This window comes from Musca autumnalis, unplaced genomic scaffold (assembly GCF_047663935.1).
Source record: "Musca autumnalis isolate F117 unplaced genomic scaffold, ASM4766393v1 scaffold_2, whole genome shotgun sequence".
In the NCBI taxonomy this organism is placed as follows: Eukaryota; Metazoa; Arthropoda; class Insecta; order Diptera; family Muscidae; genus Musca; species Musca autumnalis.
Window position 1 is genome coordinate 101,087,860 of NW_027411755.1, and position 27,403 is coordinate 101,115,262.

A 27,403-nucleotide genomic window follows, 5' to 3' on the forward strand; every position below is an offset into this window, starting at 1 on the left:
ATTAATCTAATCGAAAACATATGCAAGAGTACGAAGTCAGTTGTGTGGACAGGAAATTCATTATCAGAACCTTTCAACACTTATACAGGAGTTCGTCAAAGATGTTTGCTATCACCTCTGTTGTTTACATTATATATAAATGATATTCACGATTGGTTGAAAGGCGGTCTAATGATCGATACGATGAATATTCGTGTGTTACTGTATGCTGATGACATTGTCTTATTAGCGGATGATAGAAATGTACTACAAAATATGATAAAAAAAAAATTGGAATTTTATTGTAAACAATGGCACAGGGCAGTAAACCTTTCACAATCTAAAATTATGGTGTTCCGTAATGGAGGCGATTATCTAACAATGATAGATGGCAATACCAGAATCAGGAAATTGAAAAAGTAAATGAATTTTTTTTATTTAGGTGTCATTTTAACATGTTAACAATAGAAATAGTAAATCAAAAACCTGTATTGATGCAACTTGGAATGGAATCTTAATTAAACCGGAAATATCGCTAATAGCCAAATGGAAAATCTTTCTAAGTGTATGCATATCAACTCAGTCTTATGCCGCACTAGTTTGTGGTTTCGGATGGTTTGAAGAAGTGGATAAACTGCAGAGGTATTTCGTAAAAAGAGTACTAAGACAACCAGACACTATACCGAATTATATACTATCATTGGAAACATACTTACCAGACAACCACTTTTACACATTGATGCTTCAAGCAGATTATAATCAAAATGTCATATATAAATACAGAACTCAGCGTCTACCACAGATACTAGCATTGAATACTTAGGAGAAGAGAATATATTGGGCCAAGGCATTGACAATTTTGGCCGAACAAAATAATGAAACATTTTCAAATATATACATAACCTCAGTTGAGTGGGCACTAAAAACTAATACAAGTTTTAACCAGCTTTGAAAACAAACAAAAATAGAAAGGGCTAACAATAGCGAAACAAGATTCTACCGCTATTTAAATCCAGAGGTTGGTATAGAATATATGGAAAATATTTGGAATCTAGAACAAATTTGTATTATAATGAGAACGAGAGGAGATGTATTGCCATTGAAAGGAAACGCCTTCAGTATTGATGAAATCCGACAGTGCACATTATGTAACACAGGGTAAATTGGAAAATGTCAACATTTCATAGCCAAATGCCCATTGTTTAGAGATTTAAGAATACGATACTTTGGAAGTACATGTCTCGAAGAAAATGATATAATAAAGGTTTTAAATGGAGATACAGAAAATGTATGGGAGAACATGTATAAGTATTTTAAATTTGCTCTGAATTATAGAAAACATATAATTCCAGAAGAATTATAATATTAAACTGAAAAATAATATAAAATGAATTCACATTATTTTGTAATTATAAACTAAATGTATTAACAGATGCCAAATAACGGTTTAGACAGACAACTTTAAAAAGTTATTGTCAAAATATAAATATTTTATTTTGTTATCTTTAAGATGAACTAATGTAACTTTTTTATATACACATCTGTATCAAAGAAATGAAATAAAAATCTAAATCAAAAAACAATAACAATAAAGAGAATATTATTCATACCCTACACCACTCTGTAGTAAGGGGTACTATGTCTTTGTGCATTTGTATGTAACATGCACAAGGAAGCGAGATAGACCTTATTGGGAAATAGATAGTTCCTTTTTGAGAAATACATAGAATCACTTTCTGAGTCGATTTATATATGTCCGTTCGTTATTGTTGTTGTTAATACGTGTACATCCATTTGTTGCGAGCTCCGAGTCGGGAATCAAGTTATAGTTCCTCCCATTGAGAACAATTAGCCGCCATTGAGATAGTGAAGACTAAGTGAATAGTTTGTTCGTTTCGCAAAATAATAATCAATCAAATTAAAAAACTTCAGCAACATTTTACAAAATTGCACAACAAAATATTTGTATCTTAACCGGTTGTCGATATAGATAAGCAAACAAAGAAAATAACAAAAGACAGCTGATTGCTGTCACAAGTGTCATTTTGAGAAAAGGTCCATACTAACATTTTTAATACACAATAGTGAAGTTTGGCCGTTAACTTAAAATTTTACAGTGGCTCAAAGAATTTATTATTTTAAACAAGCTGGGAAAGCGGAAAGCAAATAATTTATCTCCAGAAGGAGAAGCAGCAAACAAATCAAAACAGTTTAAAATTAGCAACAAACAGAAGGTATCGGATTTAAGTGTTGCCAATATGAAGGCTATTATAAAGGAATGCAACGAAGAAATCTTAGGTCGAATTACAACGTTGACTAAAGAAGTCTCACAGTTAAATGCAGTGAATGATGGTTTGGCACACGAGAATGGGGATACTCAAAAAGGAAAACGCCATGATAAAGAAACGACTAACTGATTTGGAGAGTGGCCTTAAAAGGAAGAACTTAATAATAAGGGCACTCAACAGACTAACATATAAGAAAAAAAGAAGTAATGTCAGGATGTCCTAAAAGTTAATATGGATGCAAGAATCAAATCAGTTAGATCATTGTATCAAAGACATGGTAAAGGGGATACAGAAATCATTCTTGGTAAAACAGGCAATTTAAAAGGTTCTGATATACATCGAGAGATCTAAATGTAGAACGAAGGATGGATAAAATTGTATTATTTTCGTTCCTGTATACATAAGAGGAGAAAATTGGTCGGCGAATTTTGAAAATATGAAGGAAGAGTTAAAGAGAAAGTATGGTCCGACCACTTACCCCTGAGAATAGAAATTGAAGCACAACATTCGACAGAGAACACAAAAAGCTTAAATTTGCTACCAAAATTGCAGTGGAAACAACAGGATGGAAAATATATACAAAAATTGAATGAAAACCTACAAGCGGCAAAACTCAATGCTGAATTAAACGGGTTAAAAGATTTGTCCAACATTGTACACAAGTCGGCAGTAAAATGGAAGCAAAATAAGGAGTCGAGAGCAATGAAGTCAGCGTGGTTTAATAATAAATGCGAAAAAGCTCGAAACAAGTCATTCCGAAAGACAGATATGCAAGATGATAAAAATAACTACATAGCAACTATAAAATCATATAAAAGAACATGTAAGGAAGAAAAGAAAGAATATATAAGGGAACTTGAAGCAAAACTCTCCAGAACATTTGATAGTAAACAATGGAGGAAAATTGCGAATCAGTTGAGAGGCCAACATTTTCATATTGGACAAAATATAACAGCTGAAGAGTTTAGAACATTTTTTGACAGGTTACTAAATCAGCCACAGTTCGCAGAAGATATCCTATATGCAATATGCTATCGTACTGATCTTGAGCTAGATCGCGATATAGATGTATGTGAAATAATCGACATATTAAGCACAAAAGAAAATTAGGCCCCAGGAATCGACAGAGTGCCCTATGAGTTCTTGAAAAATGCCTCACAAGAATTTTTGTTAGAATTGGCAAGACAGTACAATACAATTTTCAACACAGGGCAGATAGATATTATCTTAGATGAATCTGTTATATTTCCTATCCACAAAAAAAGGAGCATTTAGCGAACCAAGTAATTACAGAGGGATATCTTTAATGAATTCGCAAAAATACTCATGGGAATTCTAAACAAGCGTATACAAGTGTGGGTAGAGAAAAACAACATTTTGAACGAATTTCAAGCTGGCTTCAGACCAGAATACTCGACAGTGGATAATATATTCAATTTGGCATCTATGGTTCATCTCAAACTTCATCGAAAGAAAAAGGTGTTGCATTCTTTGTAGATTTCACCGCTGCCTTTGACATGATTTTCAGGAAGCTACTGATATATAAGTTACACAATTTGGATATATCTACAAAAATTATTAATCTAATCGATAACATGTGCAAGAGTACGAAGTCAGTTGTGTGGACAGGAAATTCATTATCAGAACCTTTCAACACTTATACAGGAGTTCGTCAAGGATGTTTGCTATCACCTCTGTTGTTTACATTATATATAAATGATATTCACGATTGGTTGGAAGGCGGTCTAATGATCGATACGATGAATATTCGTGTGTTACTGTATGCTGATGACATTGTCTTATTAGCGGATGATAGAAATGTACTACAAAATATGTTGCATTCTTTGTATATTTCACCGCTGCCTTTGACATGATTTCCAGAAAGCTACTGATATATAAGTTACACATTTTGGGTATATCTACAAAAATTATTAATCTAATCGAAAACATATGCAAGAGTACGAAGTCAGTTGTGTGGACAGGAAATTCATTATCAGAACCTTTCAACACTTATACTGGAGTTCGTCAAAGATGTTTGCTATCACCTCTGTTGTTTACATTATATATAAATGATATTCACGATTGGTTGAAAGGCGGTCTAATGATCGATACGATGAATATTCGTGTGTTACTGTATGCTGATGACATTGTCTTATTAGCGGATGATAGAAATGTACTACAAAATATGATAAAAAAATTGGAATTTTATTGTAAACAATGGCACAGGGCAGTAAACCTTTCACAATCTAAAATTATGGTGTTCCGTAATGGAGGCGATTATCTAACAATGATAGATGGCAATACCAGAATCAGGAAATTGAAAAAGTAAATGATTTTTTTTTATTTAGGTGTCATTTTAACATGTTAACAATAGAAATAGTAAATCAAAAACCTGTATTGATGCAACTTGGAATGGAATCTTAATTAAACCGGAAATATCGCTAATTGCCAAATGGAAAATCTTTCTAAGTGTATGCATATCAACTCAGTCTTATGCCGCACTAGTTTGTGGTTTCGGATGGTTTGAAGAAGTGGATAAACTGCAGAGGTATTTCGTAAAAAGAGTACTAAGACAACCAGACACTATACCGAATTATATACTATCATTGGAAACATACTTACCAGACAACCACTTTTACACATTGATGCTTCAAGCATATTATAATCAAAATGTCATATATAAATACAGAACTCAGCGTCTACCACAGATACTAGCATTGAATACTTAGGAGAAGAGAATATATTGGGCCAAGGCATTGACAATTTTGGCCGAACAAAATAATGAAACATTTTCAAATATATACATAACCTCAGTTGAGTGGGCACTAAAAACTAATACAAGTTTTAACCAGCTTTGAAAACAAACAAAAATAGAAAGGGCTAACAATAGCGAAACAAGATTCTACCGCTATTTAAATCCAGAGGTTGGTATAGAATATATGGAAAATATTTGGAATCTAGAACAAATTTGTATTATAATGAGAACGAGAGGAGATGTATTGCCATTGAAAGGAAACGCCTTCAGTATTGATGAAATCCGACAGTGCACATTATGTAACACAGGGTAAATTGGAAAATGTCAACATTTCATAGCCAAATGCCCATTGTTTAGAGATTTAAGAATACGATACTTTGGAAGTACATGTCTCGAAGAAAATGATATAATAAAGGTTTTAAATGGAGATACAGAAAATGTATGGGAGAACATGTATAAGTATTTTAAATTTGCTCTGAATTATAGAAAACATATAATTCCAGAAGAATTATAATATTAAACTGAAAAATAATATAAAATGAATTCACATTATTTTGTAATTATAAACTAAATGTATTAACAGATGCCAAATAACGGTTTAGACAGACAACTTTAAAAAGTTATTGTCAAAATATAAATATTTTATTTTGTTATCTTTAAGATGAACTAATGTAACTTTTTTATATACACATCTGTATCAAAGAAATGAAATAAAAATCTAAATCAAAAAACAATAACAATAAAGAGAATATTATTCATACCCTACACCACTCTGTAGTAAGGGGTACTATGTCTTTGTGCATTTGTATGTAACATGCACAAGGAAGCGAGATAGACCTTATTGGGAAATAGATAGTTCCTTTTTGAGAAATACATAGAATCACTTTCTGAGTCGATTTATATATGTCCGTTCGTTATTGTTGTTGTTAATACGTGTACATCCATTTGTTGCGAGCTCCGAGTCGGGAATCAAGTTATAGCTCCTCCCATTGAGAACAATTAGCCGCCATTGAGATAGTGAAGACTAAGTGAATAGTTTGTTCGTTTCGCAAAATAATAATCAATCAAATTAAAAAACTTCAGCAACATTTTACAAAATTGCACAACAAAATATTTGTATCTTAACCGGTTGTCGATATAGATAAGCAAACAAAGAAAATAACAAAAGACAGCTGATTGCTGTCACAAGTGTCATTTTGAGAAAAGGTCCATACTAACATTTTTAATACACAATAGTGAAGTTTGGCCGTTAACTTAAAATTTTACAGTGGCTCAAAGAATTTATTATTTTAAACAAGCTGGGAAAGCGGAAAGCAAATAATTTATCTCCAGAAGGAGAAGCAGCAAACAAATCAAAACAGTTTAAAATTAACAACAAACAGAAGGTATCGGATTTAAGTGTTGCCAATATGAAGGCTATTATAAAGGAATGCAACGAAGAAATCTTAGGTCGAATTACAACGTTGACTAAAGAAGTCTCACAGTTAAATGCAGTGAATGATGGTTTGGCACACGAGAATGGGGATACTCAAAAAGGAAAACGCCATGATAAAGAAACGACTAACTGATTTGGAGAGTGGCCTTAAAAGGAAGAACTTAATAATAAGGGCACTCAACCGACTAACATATATGAAAAAAAGAAGTTATGTCAGGATGTCCTAAAAGTTAATATGGATGCAAGAATCAAATCAGTTAGATCATTGTATCAAAGACATGGTAAAGGGGATACAGAAATCATTCTTGGTAAAACAGGCAATTTAAAAGGTTCTGATATACATCGAGAGATCTAAATGTAGAACGAAGGATGGATAAAATTGTATTATTTTCGTTCCTGTATACATAAGAGGAGAAAATTGGTCGGCGAATTTTGAAAATATGAAGGAAGAGTTAAAGAGAAAATATGGTCCGACCACTTACCCCTGAGAATAGAAATTGAAGCACAACATTCGACAGAGAACACAAAAAGCTTAAATTTGCTACCAAAATTGCAGTGGAAACAACAGGATGGAAAATATATACAAAAATTGAATGAAAACCTACAAGCGGCAAAACTCAATGCTGAATTAAACGGGTTAAAAGATTTGTCCAACATTGTACACAAGTCGGCAGTAAAATGGAAGCAAAATAAGGAGTCGAGAGCAATGAAGTCAGCGTGGTTTAATAATAAATGCGAAAAAGCTCGAAACAAGTCATTCCGAAAGACAGATATGCAAGATGATAAAAATAACTACATAGCAACTATAAAATCATATAAAAGAACATGTAAGGAAGAAAAGAAAGAATATATAAGGGAACTTGAAGCAAAACTCTCCAGAACATTTGATAGTAAACAATGGAGGAAAATTGCGAATCAGTTGAGAGGCCAACATTTTCATATTGGACAAAATATAACAGCTGAAGAGTTTAGAACATTTTTTGACAGGTTACTAAATCAGCCACAGTTCGCAGAAGATATCCTATATGCAATATGCTATCGTACTGATCTTGAGCTAGATCGCGATATAGATGTATGTGAAATAATCGACATATTAAGCACAAAAGAAAATTAGGCCCCAGGAATCGACAGAGTGCCCTATGAGTTCTTGAAAAATGCCTCACAAGAATTTTTGTTAGAATTGGCAAGACAGTACAATACAATTTTCAACACAGGGCTGATAGATATTATCTTAGATGAATCTGTTATATTTCCAATCCACAAAAAAAGGAGCATTTAGCGAACCAAGTAATTACAGAGGGATATCTTTAATGAATTCGCAAAAATACTCATGGGAATTCTAAACAAGCGTATACAAGTGTGGGTAGAGAAAAACAACATTTTGAACGAATTTCAAGCTGGCTTCAGACCAGAATACTCGACAGTGGATAATATATTCAATTTGGCATCTATGGTTCATCTCAAACTTCATCGAAAGAAAAAGGTGTTGCATTCTTTGTAGATTTCACCGCTGCCTTTGACATGATTTTCAGGAAGCTACTGATATATAAGTTACACAATTTGGATATATCTACAAAAATTATTAATCTAATCGATAACATGTGCAAGAGTACGAAGTCAGTTGTGTGGACAGGAAATTCATTATCAGAACCTTTCAACACTTATACAGGAGTTCGTCAAGGATGTTTGCTATCACCTCTGTTGTTTACATTATATATAAATGATATTCACGATTGGTTGGAAGGCGGTCTAATGATCGATACGATGAATATTCGTGTGTTACTGTATGCTGATGACATTGTCTTATTAGCGGATGATAGAAATGTACTACAAAATATGTTGCATTCTTTGTATATTTCACCGCTGCCTTTGACATGATTTCCAGAAAGCTACTGATATATAAGTTACACATTTTGGGTATATCTACAAAAATTATTAATCTAATCGAAAACATATGCAAGAGTACGAAGTCAGTTGTGTGGACAGGAAATTCATTATCAGAACCTTTCAACACTTATACAGGAGTTCGTCAAAGATGTTTGCTATCACCTCTGTTGTTTACATTATATATAAATGATATTCACGATTGGTTGAAAGGCGGTCTAATGATCGATACGATGAATATTCGTGTGTTACTGTATGCTGATGACATTGTCTTATTAGCGGATGATAGAAATGTACTACAAAATATGATAAAAAAAAATTGGAATTTTATTGTAAACAATGGCACAGGGCAGTAAACCTTTCACAATCTAAAATTATGGTGTTCCGTAATGGAGGCGATTATCTAACAATGATAGATGGCAATACCAGAATCAGGAAATTGAAAAAGTAAATGAATTTTTTTTATTTAGGTGTCATTTTAACATGTTAACAATAGAAATAGTAAATCAAAACCCTGTATTGATGCAACTTGGAATGGAATCTTAATTAAACCGGAAATATCGCTAATAGCCAAATGGAAAATCTTTCTAAGTGTATGCATATCAACTCAGTCTTATGCCGCACTAGTTTGTGGTTTCGGATGGTTTGAAGAAGTGGATAAACTGCAGAGGTATTTCGTAAAAAGAGTACTAAGACAACCAGACACTATACCGAATTATATACTATCATTGGAAACATACTTACCAGACAACCACTTTTACACATTGATGCTTCAAGCAGATTATAATCAAAATGTCATATATAAATACAGAACTCAGCGTCTACCACAGATACTAGCATTGAATACTTAGGAGAAGAGAATATATTGGGCCAAGGCATTGACAATTTTGGCCGAACAAAATAATGAAACATTTTCAAATATATACATATCCTCAGTTGAGTGGGCACTAAAAACTAATACAAGTTTTAACCAGCTTTGAAAACAAACAAAAATAGAAAGGGCTAACAATAGCGAAACAAGATTCTACCGCTATTTAAATCCAGAGGTTGGTATAGAATATATGGAAAATATTTGGAATCTAGAACAAATTTGTATTATAATGAGAACGAGAGGAGATGTATTGCCATTGAAAGGAAGCGCCTTCAGTATTGATGAAATCCGACAGTGCACATTATGTAACACAGGGTAAATTGGAAAATGTCAACATTTCATAGCCAAATGCCCATTGTTTAGAGATTTAAGAATACGATACTTTGGAAGTACATGTCTCGAAGAAAATGATATAATAAAGGTTTTAAATGGAGATACAGAAAATGTATGGGAGAACATGTATAAGTATTTTAAATTTGCTCTGAATTATAGAAAACATATAATTCCAGAAGAATTATAATATTAAACTGAAAAATAATATAAAATGAATTCACATTATTTTGTAATTATAAACTAAATGTATTAACAGATGCCAAATAACGGTTTAGACAGACAACTTTAAAAAGTTATTGTCAAAATATAAATATTTTATTTTGTTATCTTTAAGATGAACTAATGTAACTTTTTTATATACACATCTGTATCAAAGAAATGAAATAAAAATCTAAATCAAAAAACAATAACAATAAAGAGAATATTATTCATACCCTACACCACTCTGTAGTAAGGGGTACTATGTCTTTGTGCATTTGTATGTAACATGCACAAGGAAGCGAGATAGACCTTATTGGGAAATAGATAGTTCCTTTTTGAGAAATACATAGAATCACTTTCTGAGTCGATTTATATATGTCCGTTCGTTATTGTTGTTGTTAATACGTGTACATCCATTTGTTGCGAGCTCCGAGTCGGGAATCAAGTTATAGTTCCTCCCATTGAGAACAATTAGCCGCCATTGAGATAGTGAAGACTAAGTGAATAGTTTGTTCGTTTCGCAAAATAATAATCAATCAAATTAAAAAACTTCAGCAACATTTTACAAAATTGCACAACAAAATATTTGTATCTTAACCGGTTGTCGATATAGATAAGCAAACAAAGAAAATAACAAAAGACAGCTGATTGCTGTCACAAGTGTCATTTTGAGAAAAGGTCCATACTAACATTTTTAATACACAATAGTGAAGTTTGGCCGTTAACTTAAAATTTTACAGTGGCTCAAAGAATTTATTATTTTAAACAAGCTGGGAAAGCGGAAAGCAAATAATTTATCTCCAGAAGGAGAAGCAGCAAACAAATCAAAACAGTTTAAAATTAGCAACAAACAGAAGGTATCGGATTTAAGTGTTGCCAATATGAAGGCTATTATAAAGGAATGCAACGAAGAAATCTTAGGTCGAATTACAACGTTGACTAAAGAAGTCTCACAGTTAAATGCAGTGAATGATGGTTTGGCACACGAGAATGGGGATACTCAAAAAGGAAAACGCCATGATAAAGAAACGACTAACTGATTTGGAGAGTGGCCTTAAAAGGAAGAACTTAATAATAAGGGCACTCAACAGACTAACATATAAGAAAAAAAGAAGTTATGTCAGGATGTCCTAAAAGTTAATATGGATGCAAGAATCAAATCAGTTAGATCATTGTATCAAAGACATGGTAAAGGGGATACAGAAATCATTCTTGGTAAAACAGGCAATTTAAAAGGTTCTGATATACATCGAGAGATCTAAATGTAGAACGAAGGATGGATAAAATTGTATTATTTTCGTTCCTGTATACATAAGAGGAGAAAATTGGTCGGCGAATTTTGAAAATATGAAGGAAGAGTTAAAGAGAAAATATGGTCCGACCACTTACCCCTGAGAATAGAAATTGAAGCACAACATTCGACAGAGAACACAAAAAGCTTAAATTTGCTACCAAAATTGCAGTGGAAACAACAGGATGGAAAATATATACAAAAATTGAATGAAAACCTACAAGCGGCAAAACTCAATGCTGAATTAAACGGGTTAAAAGATTTGTCCAACATTGTACACAAGTCGGCAGTAAAATGGAAGCAAAATAAGGAGTCGAGAGCAATGAAGTCAGCGTGGTTTAATAATAAATGCGAAAAAGCTCGAAACAAGTCATTCCGAAAGACAGATATGCAAGATGATAAAAATAACTACATAGCAACTATAAAATCATATAAAAGAACATGTAAGGAAGAAAAGAAAGAATATATAAGGGAACTTGAAGCAAAACTCTCCAGAACATTTGATAGTAAACAATGGAGGAAAATTGCGAATCAGTTGAGAGGCCAACATTTTCATATTGGACAAAATATAACAGCTGAAGAGTTTAGAACATTTTTTGACAGGTTACTAAATCAGCCACAGTTCGCAGAAGATATCCTATATGCAATATGCTATCGTACTGATCTTGAGCTAGATCGCGATATAGATGTATGTGAAATAATCGACATATTAAGCACAAAAGAAAATTAGGCCCAGGAATCGACAGAGTGCCCTATGAGTTCTTGAAAAATGCCTCACAAGAATTTTTGTTAGAATTGGCAAGACAGTACAATACAATTTTCAACACAGGGCAGATAGATATTATCTTAGATGAATCTGTTATATTTCCTATCCACAAAAAAGGAGCATTTAGCGAACCAAGTAATTACAGAGGGATATCTTTAATGAATTCGCAAAAATACTCATGGGAATTCTAAACAAGCGTATACAAGTGTGGGTAGAGAAAAACAACATTTTGAACGAATTTCAAGCTGGCTTCAGACCAGAATACTCGACAGTGGATAATATATTCAATTTGGCATCTATGGTTCATCTCAAACTTCATCGAAAGAAAAAGGTGTTGCATTCTTTGTAGATTTCACCGCTGCCTTTGACATGATTTTCAGGAAGCTACTGATATATAAGTTACACAATTTGGATATATCTACAAAAATTATTAATCTAATCGATAACATGTGCAAGAGTACGAAGTCAGTTGTGTGGACAGGAAATTCATTATCAGAACCTTTCAACACTTATACAGGAGTTCGTCAAGGATGTTTGCTATCACCTCTGTTGTTTACATTATATATAAATGATATTCACGATTGGTTGGAAGGCGGTCTAATGATCGATACGATGAATATTCGTGTGTTACTGTATGCTGATGACATTGTCTTATTAGCGGATGATAGAAATGTACTACAAAATATGATAAAAAATTGGAATTTTATTGTAAACAATGGCACAGGGCAGTAAACCTTTCACAATCTAAAATTATGGTGTTCCGTAATGGAGGCGATTATCTAACAATGATAGATGGCAATACCAGAATCAGGAAATTGAAAAAGTAAATGAATTTTTTTTATTTAGGTGTCATTTTAACATGTTAACAATAGAAATAGTAAATCAAAAACCTGTATTGATGCAACTTGGAATGGAATCTTAATTAAACCGGAAATATCGCTAATAGCCAAATGGAAAATCTTTCTAAGTGTATGCATATCAACTCAGTCTTATGCCGCACTAGTTTGTGGTTTCGGATGGTTTGAAGAAGTGGATAAACTGCAGAGGTATTTCGTAAAAAGAGTACTAAGATAACCAGACACTATACCGAATTATATACTATCATTGGAAACATACTTACCAGACAACCACTTTTACACATTGATGCTTCAAGCAGATTATAATCAAAATGTCATATATAAATACAGAACTCAGCGTCTACCACAGATACTAGCATTGAATACTTAGGAGAAGAGAATATATTGGGCCAAGGCATTGACAATTTTGGCCGAACAAAATAATGAAACATTTTCAAATATATACATAACCTCAGTTGAGTGGGCACTAAAAACTAATACAAGTTTTAACCAGCTTTGAAAACAAACAAAAATAGAAAGGGCTAACAATAGCGAAACAAGATTCTACCGCTATTTAAATCCAGAGGTTGGTATAGAATATATGGAAAATATTTGGAATCTAGAACAAATTTGTATTATAATGAGAACGAGAGGAGATGTATTGCCATTGAAAGGAAACGCCTTCAGTATTGATGAAATCCGACAGTGCACATTATGTAACACAGGGTAAATTGGAAAATGTCAACATTTCATAGCCAAATTGTTTAGAGATTTAAGAATACGATACTTTGGAAGTACATGTCTCGAAGAAAATGATATAATAAAGGTTTTAAATGGAGATACAGAAAATGTATGGGAGAACATGTATAAGTATTTTAAATTTGCTCTGAATTATAGAAAACATATAATTCCAGAAGAATTATAATATTAAACTGAAAAATAATATAAAATGAATTCACATTATTTTGTAATTATAAACTAAATGTATTAACAGATGCCAAATAACGGTTTAGACAGACACCTGTAAAAAGTTATTGTCAAAATATAAATATTTTATTTTGTTATCTTTAAGATGAACTAATGTAACTTTTTTATATACACATCTGTATCAAAGAAATGAAATAAAAATCTAAATCAAAAAACAATAACAATAAAGAGAATATTATTCATACCCTACACCACTCTGTAGTAAGGGGTACTATGTATTTGTGCATTTGTATGTAACATGCACAAGGAAGCGAGATAGACCTTTTTGGGAAATAGATAGTTCCTTTTTGGGAAATACATAGAATCACTTTCTGAGTCGATTTATATATGTCCGTCCGTTATTGTTGTTAATACGTGTACATCCATTTGTTGCGAGCTCCGAGTCGGGAATCAAGTTATAGCTCCTCCCATTGAGAACAATTAACCGCCATTGAGATAGTGAAGACTAAGTGAATAGTTTGTTCGTTTTGCAAAATAATAATCAATCAAATTAAAAAACTTCAGCAACATTTTACAAAATTGCACAACAAAATATTTGTATCTTAACCGGTTGTCGATATAGATAAGCAAACAAAGAAAATAACAAAAGACAGATGATTGCTGTCACAAGTGTCATTTTGAGAAAAGGTCCATACTAACATTTTTAATACACAATAGTGAAGTTTGGCCGTTAACTTAAAATTTTACAGTGGCTCAAAGAATTTATTATTTTAAACAAGCTGGGAAAGCGGAAAGCAAATAATTTATCTCCAGAAGGAGAAACAGCAAACAAATCAAAACAGTTTAAAATTAGCAACAAACAGAAGGTATCGGATTTAAGTGTTGCCAATATGAAGGCTATTATAAAGGAATGCAACGAAGAAATCTTAGGTCGAATTACAACGTTGACTAAAGAAGTCTCACAGTTAAATGCAGTGAATGATGGTTTGGCACACGAGAATGGGGATACTCAAAAAGGAAAACGCCATGATAAAGAAACGACTAACTGATTTGGAGAGTGGCCTTAAAAGGAAGAACTTAATAATAAGGGCACTCAACAGACTAACATATATGAAAAAAAGAAGTTATGTCAGGATGTCCTAAAAGTTAATATGGATGCAAGAATCAAATCAGTTAGATCATTGTATCAAAGACATGGTAAAGGGGATACAGAAATCATTCTTGGTAAAACAGGTAATTTAAAAGGTTCTGATATACATCGAGAGATCTAAATGTAGAACGAAGGATGGATAAAAATGTATTATTTTCGTTCCTGTATACATAAGAGGAGAAAATTGGTCGGCGATTTTTGAAAATATGAAGGAAGAGTTAAAGAGAAAATATGGTCCGACCACTCACCCCTGAGAATAGAAATTGAAGCACAACATTCGAAAGAGAACACAAAAAGCTTAAATTTGCTACCAAAATTGCAGTGGAAACAACAGGATGGAAAATATATACAAAAATTGAATGAAAACCTACAAGCGGCAAAACTCAATGCTGCCTTTGACATGATTTCCAGAAAGCTACTGATATATAAGTTACACATTTTGGGTATATCTACAAAAATTATTAATCTAATCGAAAACATATGCAAGAGTACGAAGTCAGTTGTGTGGATAGGAAATTCATTATCAGAACCTTTCAACACTTATACTGGAGTTCGTCAAAGATGTTTGCTATCACCTCTGTTGTTTACATTATATATAAATGATATTCACGATTGGTTGAAAGGCGGTCTAATGATCGATACGATGAATATTCGTGTGTTACTGTATGCTGATGACATTGTCTTATTAGCGGATGATAGAAATGTACTACAAAATATGATAAAAAAATTGGAATTTTATTGTAAACAATGGCACAGGGCAGTAAACCTTTCACAATCTAAAATTATGGTGTTCCGTAATGGAGGCGATTATCTAACAATGATAGATGGCAATACCAGAATCAAGAAATTGAAAATGTAAATGAATTTTTTTTATTTAGGTGTCATTTTAACATGTTAACAATAGAAATAGTAAATCAAAAACCTGTATTGATGCAACTTGGAATGGAATCTTAATTAAACCGGAAATATCGCTAATAGCCAAATGGAAAATCTTTCTAAGTGTATGCATATCAACTCAGTCTTATGCCGCACTAGTTTGTGGTTTCGGATGGTTTGAAGAAGTGGATAAACTGCAGAGGTATTTCGTAAAAAGAGTACTAAGACAACCAGACACTATACCGAATTATATACTATCATTGGAAACATACTTACCAGACAACCACTTTTACACATTGATGCTTCAAGCAGATTATAATCAAAATGTCATATATAAATACAGAACTCAGCGTCTACCACAGATACTAGCATTGAATACTTAGGAGAAGAGAATATATTGGGCCAAGGCATTGACAATTTTGGCCGAACAAAATAATGAAACATTTTCAAATATATACATAACCTCAGTTGAGTGGGCACTAAAAACTAATACAAGTTTTAACCAGCTTTGAAAACAAACAAAAATAGAAAGGGCTAACAATAGCGAAACAAGATTCTACCGCTATTTAAATCCAGAGGTTGGTATAGAATATATGGAAAATATTTGGAATCTAGAACAAATTTGTATTATAATGAGAACGAGAGGAGATGTATTGCCATTGAAAGGAAACGCCTTCAGTATTGATGAAATCCGACAGTGCACATTATGTAACACAGGGTAAATTGGAAAATGTCAACATTTCATAGCCAAATGCCCATTGTTTAGAGATTTAAGAATACGATACTTTGGAAGTACATGTCTCGAAGAAAATGATATAATAAAGGTTTTAAATGGAGATACAGAAAATGTATGGGAGAACATGTATAAGTATTTTAAATTTGCTCTGAATTATAGAAAACATATAATTCCAGAAGAATTATAATATTAAACTGAAAAATAATATAAAATGAATTCACATTATTTTGTAATTATAAACTAAATGTATTAACAGATGCCAAATAACGGTTTAGACAGACACCTGTAAAAAGTTATTGTCAAAATATAAATATTTTATTTTGTTATCTTTAAGATGAACTAATGTAACTTTTTTATATACACATCTGTATCAAAGAAATGAAATAAAAATCTAAATCAAAAAACAATAACAATAAAGAGAATATTATTCATACCCTACACCACTCTGTAGTAAGGGGTACTATGTATTTGTGCATTTGTATGTAACATGCACAAGGAAGCGAGATAGACCTTTTTGGGAAATAGATAGTTCCTTTTTGGGAAATACATAGAATCACTTTCTGAGTCGATTTATATATGTCCGTTCGTTATTGTTGTTAATACGTGTACATCCATTTGTTGCGAGCTCCGAGTCGGGAATCAAGTTATAGCTCCTCCCATTGAGAACAATTAACCGCCATTGAGATAGTGAAGACTAAGTGAATAGTTTGTTCGTTTCGCAAAATAATAATCAATCAAATTAAAAAACTTCAGCAACATTTTACAAAATTGCACAACAAAATATTTGTATCTTAACCGGTTGTCGATATAGATAAGCAAACAAAGAAAATAACAAAAGACAGCTGATTGCTGTCACAAGTGTCATTTTGAGAAAAGGTCCATACTAACATTTTTAATACACAATAGTGAAGTTTGGCCGTTAACTTAAAATTTTACAGTGGCTCAAAGAATTTATTATTTTAAACAAGCTGGGAAAGCGGAAAGCAAATAATTTATCTCCAGAAGGAGAAACAGCAAACAAATCAAAACAGTTTAAAATTAGCAACAAACAGAAGGTATCGGATTTAAGTGTTGCCAATATGAAGGCTATTATAAAGGAATGCAACGAAGAAATCTTAGGTCGAATTACAACGTTGACTAAAGAAGTCTCACAGTTAAATGCAGTGAATGATGGTTTGGCACACGAGAATGGGGATACTCAAAAAGGAAAACGCCATGATAAAGAAACGACTAACTGATTTGGAGAGTGGCCTTAAAAGGAAGAACTTAATAATAAGGGCACTCAACAGACTAACATATATGAAAAAAAGAAGTTATGTCAGGATGTCCTAAAAGTTAATATGGATGCAAGAATCAAATCAGTTAGATCATTGTATCAAAGACATGGTAAAGGGGATACAGAAATCATTCTTGGTAAAACAGGTAATTTAAAAGGTTCTGATATACATCGAGAGATCTAAATGTAGAACGAAGGATGGATAAAAATGTATTATTTTCGTTCCTGTATACATAAGAGGAGAAAATTGGTCGGCGAATTTTGAAAATATGAAGGAAGAGTTAAAGAGAAAATATGGTCCGACCACTCACCCCTGAGAATAGAAATTGAAGCACAACATTCGAAAGAGAACACAAAAAGCTTAAATTTGCTACCAAAATTGCAGTGGAAACAACAGGATGGAAAATATATACAAAAATTGAATGAAAACCTACAAGCGGCAAAACTCAATGCTGCCTTTGACATGATTTCCAGAAAGCTACTGATATATAAGTTACACATTTTGGGTATATCTACAAAAATTATTAATCTAATCGAAAACATATGCAAGAGTACGAAGTCAGTTGTGTGGACAGGAAATTCATTATCAGAACCTTTCAACACTTATACTGGAGTTCGTCAAGGATGTTTGCTATCACCTCTGTTGTTTACATTATATATAAATGATATTCACGATTGGTTGAAAGGCGGTCTAATGATCGATACGATGAATATTCGTGTGTTACTGTATGCTGATGACATTGTCTTATTAGCGGATGATAGAAATGTACTACAAAATATGATAAAAAAATTGGAATTTTATTGTAAACAATGGCACAGGGCAGTAAACCTTTCACAATCTAAAATTATGGTGTTCCGTAATGGAGGCGATTATCTAACAATGATAGATGGCAGTATCAGAATCAGGAAATTGAAAAAGTAAATGAATTTTTTTTATTTAGGTGTCATTTTAACATGTTAACAATAGAAATAGTAAATCAAAAACCTGTATTAATGCAACTTGGAATGGAATCTTAATTAAACCGGAAATATCGCTAATAGCCAAATGGAAGTGTATGCAGATCAACTCAGTCTTATGCCGCACTAGTTTGTGGTTTCGGATGGTTTGAAGAAGTGGATAAACTGCAGAGGCATTTCGTAAAAAGAGTACTAAGACAACCAGACACTATACCGAATTATATACTATCATTGGAAACATACATACCAGACAACCACTTTTACACATTGATGCTTCAAGCAGATTATAATCAAATTGTCATATATAAATACAGAACTCAGCGTCTACCACAGATACTAGCATTGAATACTTAGGAGAAGAGAATATATTGGGCCAAGGCATTGACAATTTTGGCTGAACAAAATAATGAAACATTTTCACATATATACATAACCTTAGTTGAGTGGGCACTAAAAACTAATACAAGTTTTAACCAGCTTTGAAAACAAGCAAAAAATAGAAAGGGCTAACAATAGCGAAACAAGATTCTACCGCTATTTAAATCCAGAGGTTGGTATAGAATATATGGAAAATATTTGGAATCTAGAAAAATTTGTATTATAATGAGAACGAGAGGAGATGTATTGCCATTGAAAGGAAACGCCTTCAGTATTGATGAAATCCGACAATGCACATTATGTAACACTGGGTAAATTGGAAAATATCAAAATTTCATAGCCAAATGCCCATTGTTTAGAGATTTAAGAATACGATACTTTGGAAGTACATGTCTCGAAGAAAATGATATAATAAAGGTTTTAAATGGAGATACAGAAAATGTATGGGAGAACATGTATAAGTATTTTAAATTTGCTCTGAATTATAGAAAACATATAATTCCAGAAGAATTATAATATTAAACTGAAAAATAATATAAAATGAATTCACATTATTTTGTAATTATAAACTAAATGTATTAACAGATGCCAAATAACGGTTTAGACAGACACCTTTAAAAAGTTATTGTCAAAATATAAATATTTTATTTTGTTATCTTTAAGATGAAATAATGTAACTTTTTTATATACACATCTGTATCAAAGAAATGAAATAAAAATCTAAATCAAAAAACAATAACAATAAAGAGAATATTATTCATACCCTACACCACTCTGTAGTAAGGGGTACTATGTATTTGTGCATTTGTATGTAACATGCACAAGGAAGCGAGAAATAGATAGTTCCTTTTTGGGAAATACATAGAATCACTTTCTGAGTCGATTTATATATGTCCGTTCGTTATTGTTGTTAATACGTGTACATCCATTTGTTGCGAGCTCCGAGTCGGGAATCAAGTTATAGCTCCTCCCATTGAGAACAATTAACCGCCATTGAGATAGTGAAGACTAAGTGAATAGTTTGTTCGTTTCGCAAAATAATAATCAATCAAATTAAAAAACTTCAGCAACATTTTACAAAATTGCACAACAAAATATTTGTATCTTAACCGGTTGTCGATATAGATAAGCAAACAAAGAAAATAACAAAAGACAGCTGATTGCTGTCACAAGTGTCATTTTGAGAAAAGGTCCATACTAACATTTTTAATACACAATAGTGAAGTTTGGCCGTTAACTTAAAATTTTACAGTGGCTCAAAGAATTAACCCCCAGTTTATGTATTTCGAAACGAAAATGTGTGCGCATGAAACACACCCAAACTTTAGTTTTTGAAATTATATTGCCTTTGCTTTTACTTCAAAACAAAAAACAAATTTGAAAAACACACTCAAATTTGGTAGTCTTTCTTGCGCATTCATTTTCTTATCGACATACATGAACAGGCTGTTATTATTTTAAACAAGCTGGGAAAGCGGAAAGCAAATAATTTATCTCCAGAAGGAGAAGCAGCAAACAAATCAAAACAGTTTAAAATTAGCAACAAACAGAAGGTATCGGATTTAAGTGTTGCCAATATGAAGGCTATTATAAAGGAATGCAACGAAGAAATCTTAGGTCGAATTACAACGTTGACTAAAGAAGTCTCACAGTTAAATGCAGTGAATGATGGTTTGGCACACGAGAATGGGGATACTCAAAAAGGAAAACGCCATGATAAAGAAACGACTAACTGATTTGGAGAGTGGCCTTAAAAGGAAGAACTTAATAATAAGGGCACTCAACAGACTAACATATATGAAAAAAAGAAGTTATGTCAGGATGTCCTAAAAGTTAATATGGATGCAAGAATCAAATCAGTTAGATCATTGTATCAAAGACATGGTAAAGGGGATACAGAAATCATTCTTAGTAAAACAGGCAATTTAAAAGGTTCTGATATACATCGAGAGATCTAAATGTATAACGAAGGATGGATAAAATTGTATTATTTTCGTTCCTGTATACATAAGAGGAGAAAATTGGTCGGCCAATTTTGAAAATATGAAGCAAACCGTTAAAGAATTAACAGGAAACGAAATAATATTAGCAGGAGACATTAATATCCGGATAGGAAACCTCCAACAAGATTTAGAAAACAGTTTGCAAACAGAATTCAAAGTAGGCCTAGGTAAAAGATTCTCGAAGGATAATGTTGTAAATACAAAAGGAAAACTCTTCGTGGAGTTTTACGAAGATGAAGGACTGCTGGTTTTAAATGGCAGAACCAATGGAGATGAAAATGGACATTTCACTTTTGTAAGTACTTCTGGCAATACAGTGAATGATATATGGGTAGTGTCATATGAAGGACTAAAACTTTGAAGTTGAAGAGAAAATATGGTCCGACCACTTACCCTTAAGAATAGAAATTGAAGCACAACATTCGACAAAGAACACAAAAACCTTAAATTTGCTACAACATTGCAGTGGAAACAACAGGAGGGAAAATATAAACAAAAATTGAGGGGCTTCTTAAAACTTTTTGCCTTTATGGAATCCCGAATTTCCAATGATATCGACCGATATAACGTCAATAGATCAGTAGTACTCACTCTGATACAGGTTCGATCCCTACGCTCATATGTTTTTCGAAACCCGGACTTTTGCTAATAAACGATATAACCTCACTCTGGACTCTGAATTTTATTAAATCCAAAACTTAAATGTCAAGCAATTTTTATTATTTCCTAAGTTTCTGACACTTGCACCCATGCTCATGCCACTCCACCGATATCAATTTTAAAATTTTATTCTTTTATAAACTTCCCAAAACAAAAAAAAACATAATTTGAATCATATTAAAAATGATATTTTAGAAATACTGAAGATTTTAAATTTTAAGGCGTTTTATGTATTTCAAATTTTTTTTATAATTCTTGTTGGATATTGTGTCAAAACTTTTTATTTTCTTATACTTGAAGCATTGAATTTATATTTTATATAATTATCATATATATTATTATCTCCCTTGTCCTTCTGGGAAGTTTGTGGAACAATTATATATTACTAAGACAACCAGACACTATACCGAATTATATACTATCATTGGAAACATACATACCAGACAACCACTTTTACACATTGATGCTTCAAGCAGATTATAATCAAATTGTCATATATAAATACAGAACTCAGCGTCTACCACAGATACTAGCATTGAATACTTAGGAGAAGAGAATATATTGGGCCAAGGCATTGACAATTTTGGCTGAACAAAATAATGAAACATTTTCACATATATACATAACCTTAGTTGAGTGGGCACTAAAAACTAATACAAGTTTTAACCAGCTTTGAAAACAAGCAAAAAATAGAAAGGGCTAACAATAGCGAAACAAGATTCTACCGCTATTTAAATCCAGAGGTTGGTATAGAATATATGGAAAATATTTGGAATCTAGAAAAATTTGTATTATAATGAGAACGAGAGGAGATGTATTGCCATTGAAAGGAAACGCCTTCAGTATTGATGAAATCCGACAATGCACATTATGTAACACTGGGTAAATTGGAAAATATCAAAATTTCATAGCCAAATGCCCATTGTTTAGAGATTTAAGAATACGATACTTTGGAAGTACATGTCTCGAAGAAAATGATATAATAAAGGTTTTAAATGGAGATACAGAAAATGTATGGGAGAACATGTATAAGTATTTTAAATTTGCTCTGAATTATAGAAAACATATAATTCCAGAAGAATTATAATATTAAACTGAAAAATAATATAAAATGAATTCACATTATTTTGTAATTATAAACTAAATGTATTAACAGATGCCAAATAACGGTTTAGACAGACACCTTTAAAAAGTTATTGTCAAAATATAAATATTTTATTTTGTTATCTTTAAGATGAAATAATGTAACTTTTTTATATACACATCTGTATCAAAGAAATGAAATAAAAATCTAAATCAAAAAACAATAACAATAAAGAGAATATTATTCATACCCTACACCACTCTGTAGTAAGGGGTACTATGTATTTGTGCATTTGTATGTAACATGCACAAGGAAGCGAGAAATAGATAGTTCCTTTTTGGGAAATACATAGAATCACTTTCTGAGTCGATTTATATATGTCCGTTCGTTATTGTTGTTAATACGTGTACATCCATTTGTTGCGAGCTCCGAGTCGGGAATCAAGTTATAGCTCCTCCCATTGAGAACAATTAACCGCCATTGAGATAGTGAAGACTAAGTGAATAGTTTGTTCGTTTCGCAAAATAATAATCAATCAAATTAAAAAACTTCAGCAACATTTTACAAAATTGCACAACAAAATATTTGTATCTTAACCGGTTGTCGATATAGATAAGCAAACAAAGAAAATAACAAAAGACAGCTGATTGCTGTCACAAGTGTCATTTTGAGAAAAGGTCCATACTAACATTTTTAATACACAATAGTGAAGTTTGGCCGTTAACTTAAAATTTTACAGTGGCTCAAAGAATTAACCCCCAGTTTATGTATTTCGAAACGAAAATGTGTGCGCATGAAACACACCCAAACTTTAGTTTTTGAAATTATATTGCCTTTGCTTTTACTTCAAAACAAAAAACAAATTTGAAAAACACACTCAAATTTGGTAGTCTTTCTTGCGCATTCATTTTCTTATCGACATACATGAACAGGCTGTTATTATTTTAAACAAGCTGGGAAAGCGGAAAGCAAATAATTTATCTCCAGAAGGAGAAGCAGCAAACAAATCAAAACAGTTTAAAATTAGCAACAAACAGAAGGTATCGGATTTAAGTGTTGCCAATATGAAGGCTATTATAAAGGAATGCAACGAAGAAATCTTAGGTCGAATTACAACGTTGACTAAAGAAGTCTCACAGTTAAATGCAGTGAATGATGGTTTGGCACACGAGAATGGGGATACTCAAAAAGGAAAACGCCATGATAAAGAAACGACTAACTGATTTGGAGAGTGGCCTTAAAAGGAAGAACTTAATAATAAGGGCACTCAACAGACTAACATATATGAAAAAAAGAAGTTATGTCAGGATGTCCTAAAAGTTAATATGGATGCAAGAATCAAATCAGTTAGATCATTGTATCAAAGACATGGTAAAGGGGATACAGAAATCATTCTTAGTAAAACAGGCAATTTAAAAGGTTCTGATATACATCGAGAGATCTAAATGTATAACGAAGGATGGATAAAATTGTATTATTTTCGTTCCTGTATACATAAGAGGAGAAAATTGGTCGGCCAATTTTGAAAATATGAAGCAAACCGTTAAAGAATTAACAGGAAACGAAATAATATTAGCAGGAGACATTAATATCCGGATAGGAAACCTCCAACAAGATTTAGAAAACAGTTTGCAAACAGAATTCAAAGTAGGCCTAGGTAAAAGATTCTCGAAGGATAATGTTGTAAATACAAAAGGAAAACTCTTCGTGGAGTTTTACGAAGATGAAGGACTGCTGGTTTTAAATGGCAGAACCAATGGAGATGAAAATGGACATTTCACTTTTGTAAGTACTTCTGGCAATACAGTGAATGATATATGGGTAGTGTCATATGAAGGACTAAAACTTTGAAGTTGAAGAGAAAATATGGTCCGACCACTTACCCTTAAGAATAGAAATTGAAGCACAACATTCGACAAAGAACACAAAAACCTTAAATTTGCTACAACATTGCAGTGGAAACAACAGGAGGGAAAATATAAACAAAAATTGAGGGGCTTCTTAAAACTTTTTGCCTTTATGGAATCCCGAATTTCCAATGATATCGACCGATATAACGTCAATAGATCAGTAGTACTCACTCTGATACAGGTTCGATCCCTACGCTCATATGTTTTTCGAAACCCGGACTTTTGCTAATAAACGATATAACCTCACTCTGGACTCTGAATTTTATTAAATCCAAAACTTAAATGTCAAGCAATTTTTATTATTTCCTAAGTTTCTGACACTTGCACCCATGCTCATGCCACTCCACCGATATCAATTTTAAAATTTTATTCTTTTATAAACTTCCCAAAACAAAAAAAAACATAATTTGAATCATATTAAAAATGATATTTTAGAAATACTGAAGATTTTAAATTTTAAGGCGTTTTATGTATTTCAAATTTTTTTTATAATTCTTGTTGGATATTGTGTCAAAACTTTTTATTTTCTTATACTTGAAGCATTGAATTTATATTTTATATAATTATCATATATATTATTATCTCCCTTGTCCTTCTGGGAAGTTTGTGGAACAATTATATATTATCGCATAAATATATTCTTATATTGATGTTTATTCCAGAAAACAAACAGTGAATTTCTAAAACTGAAAGACGAAATTGATGTGCTAAGGGAAACAAACGAAAAACTAAAAGTTTGCGAAGCCCAAGTTAAAACATACAAAAAGAAACTTGAAGATTACACTGATTTAAAAAAACAACTGAAATTGTTAGATGAAAGAAGCGCTGAATATTTGCAGCAAAACGCCCAATTCGAGGAAGACGCAAAAAAATGTGCTGCTCTTAAAGGTCAAATTGAATTTTATAAAAAAGAGGTATAATATATGATTGATGATGATTGTAATATTTTATGAATACTGTCGAACTATATCTATAGAGTAGCAGTAGGGACCGAAGAATTATTACGTTATTGAAAAAAATCGTTAAAAATATTATTTTTGTGGTAATATGAAGGCAATTCAGAAGATTCTCCATCTGTGCCGATTCATCATCTTCCGAATATAAATAAAGAACAATTGATAACAATACTGCTTTCCATATTTTTAGTATAGTCTGCGATGTAATAACCACAAGAATTATTTTTGTGTGTTTTTCTTGCACATACACATATTAGGTATGTTCCTTTACTTAATAATTTGTACAAATCTGTACAAGTCCAGTAACTTCTTGTAAACGACTAAGGCCTTTTGCATTGTACTGTAGAGTAAACGAACAACATCCAGTAACAATTTGTACAAATTGTGAGTAAACGAACATATGTACAGTTTGTCAAGTAATTGTTTTCGAACCAAGAAAACTAATATTTTTCTGTATTTATTTATGAAAAATACTGATAATTGTGATAAAAATGTCGGGTTTTTTTTTTGCAAAAATTAGTTGGACGATTTATTTAAGACAAGACAAGATGTATAAATAAAAAATTAGCCCACGTATTCCAACTATAATAACTAAAACCAATATCTACATGTAATGTACGTTGTCAAATAAATGCTTTCGAAATGTAGTGGAGGTCCCAAAATCCCCATATATTTTCGGTAAATACTCGAAAATCATGACAATTTATAAATTTTATTATTAACAGGGTTTAATACTGATAAGTATCAAAAATTTTAGGCATCGAATATCAGTACTAGGAGGGTTACCATATGGACCAAAGGAGTACCAGGTCATAATACATGTAAACAGGGTCCAAGACGTCTTATGAGTTTGTTTAGTTAATCAGGATGGACTGCATCAAATACAATAAATGTTAGGTCCAGCATAATTAGATCAGGAGGGTTGACAGATCAATTAAAAAGGTACTAGATTATATAAGCAGTAAATGAGACCACCTGCGTCTCAATAATACAGGGCACCGAAGTTTGTTGTTTCGCGTAAAATTAATTAAGAGATAATGAAATTTCACGAAACAATCGGAAATATGGCAGTAGGAGACTAATATTGCTTAGAAATGTATGGGGTACAGATTTCGACAATTTTCAGGAATTCATACTAGACCTATTGGACACATTTCGCGTACTCTGCAGTACTACTGTAGCATATTTTTTAAGGGGAAAATAATGCTAACGGAAAAATAAGGCTTCAGTGTTACCATAGAAGCCAAAAAACTTGGAGAATTCCTCCGAACTGGCTCTAAACAGTTGAAATCGGATGTCTATTATAAAATCAGTATAGACTGACAATATCTTGCAAATGTATTTCTAAGCGATTTTTGTAGTTTTATGTCATATTTTGGTTTGTTTTAAAGAATTGCCTTATCCCTTAATTCAATTTGAGCTAAATAAACAAATCTGAAGCCCTGGTTATGGATCCAGATGGTCTCATTTACTGTTTATATAACCTGGTACCTTTTTAGTAGATCTGGCAGCCCTCCTGATCTAATTATTCTGAAAGTAATATTTATTTTTGTTGATGACAATCCATTCTAGTGAACTAACGAAACTCATAAAACGTCTTAGTTTTCAGATATTCCCGGTTTAAGACCCATGGGACCCTCTGTTTATATGTAATATGGCCTGGTACTCCCATGGTCCATATGGTAACCCTGCTAGTACGGATATTCGATGACTAAAATTGTTGATACATGTTAGTATTTATTCCCTGTTAAGAATACAATTTATAAATTGTCATGATTTTCAAGTATTTACTGAAAATATGGGGTATTTTTAAACCTCCACTACATTTCGAAAACATTTATTTGACAACGT

At 32.2% G+C, this 27,403-nt stretch overlaps 1 protein-coding gene across 1 annotated transcript in view; it reads left to right on the forward strand.

Annotated features, from left to right (window-relative positions):
• hook (hook microtubule tethering protein) overlaps window positions 1–27,403 on the forward strand; it is a 500,473-nt gene that overhangs the window by 239,653 nt on the left and 233,417 nt on the right. Inside the window, exon 4 of the mRNA XM_073968623.1 lies at window positions 25,259–25,510. Within this exon, the coding sequence (XP_073824724.1) occupies window positions 25,259–25,510 (252 nt within the window). The remainder of the gene's footprint in view (window positions 1–25,258; window positions 25,511–27,403) is intronic.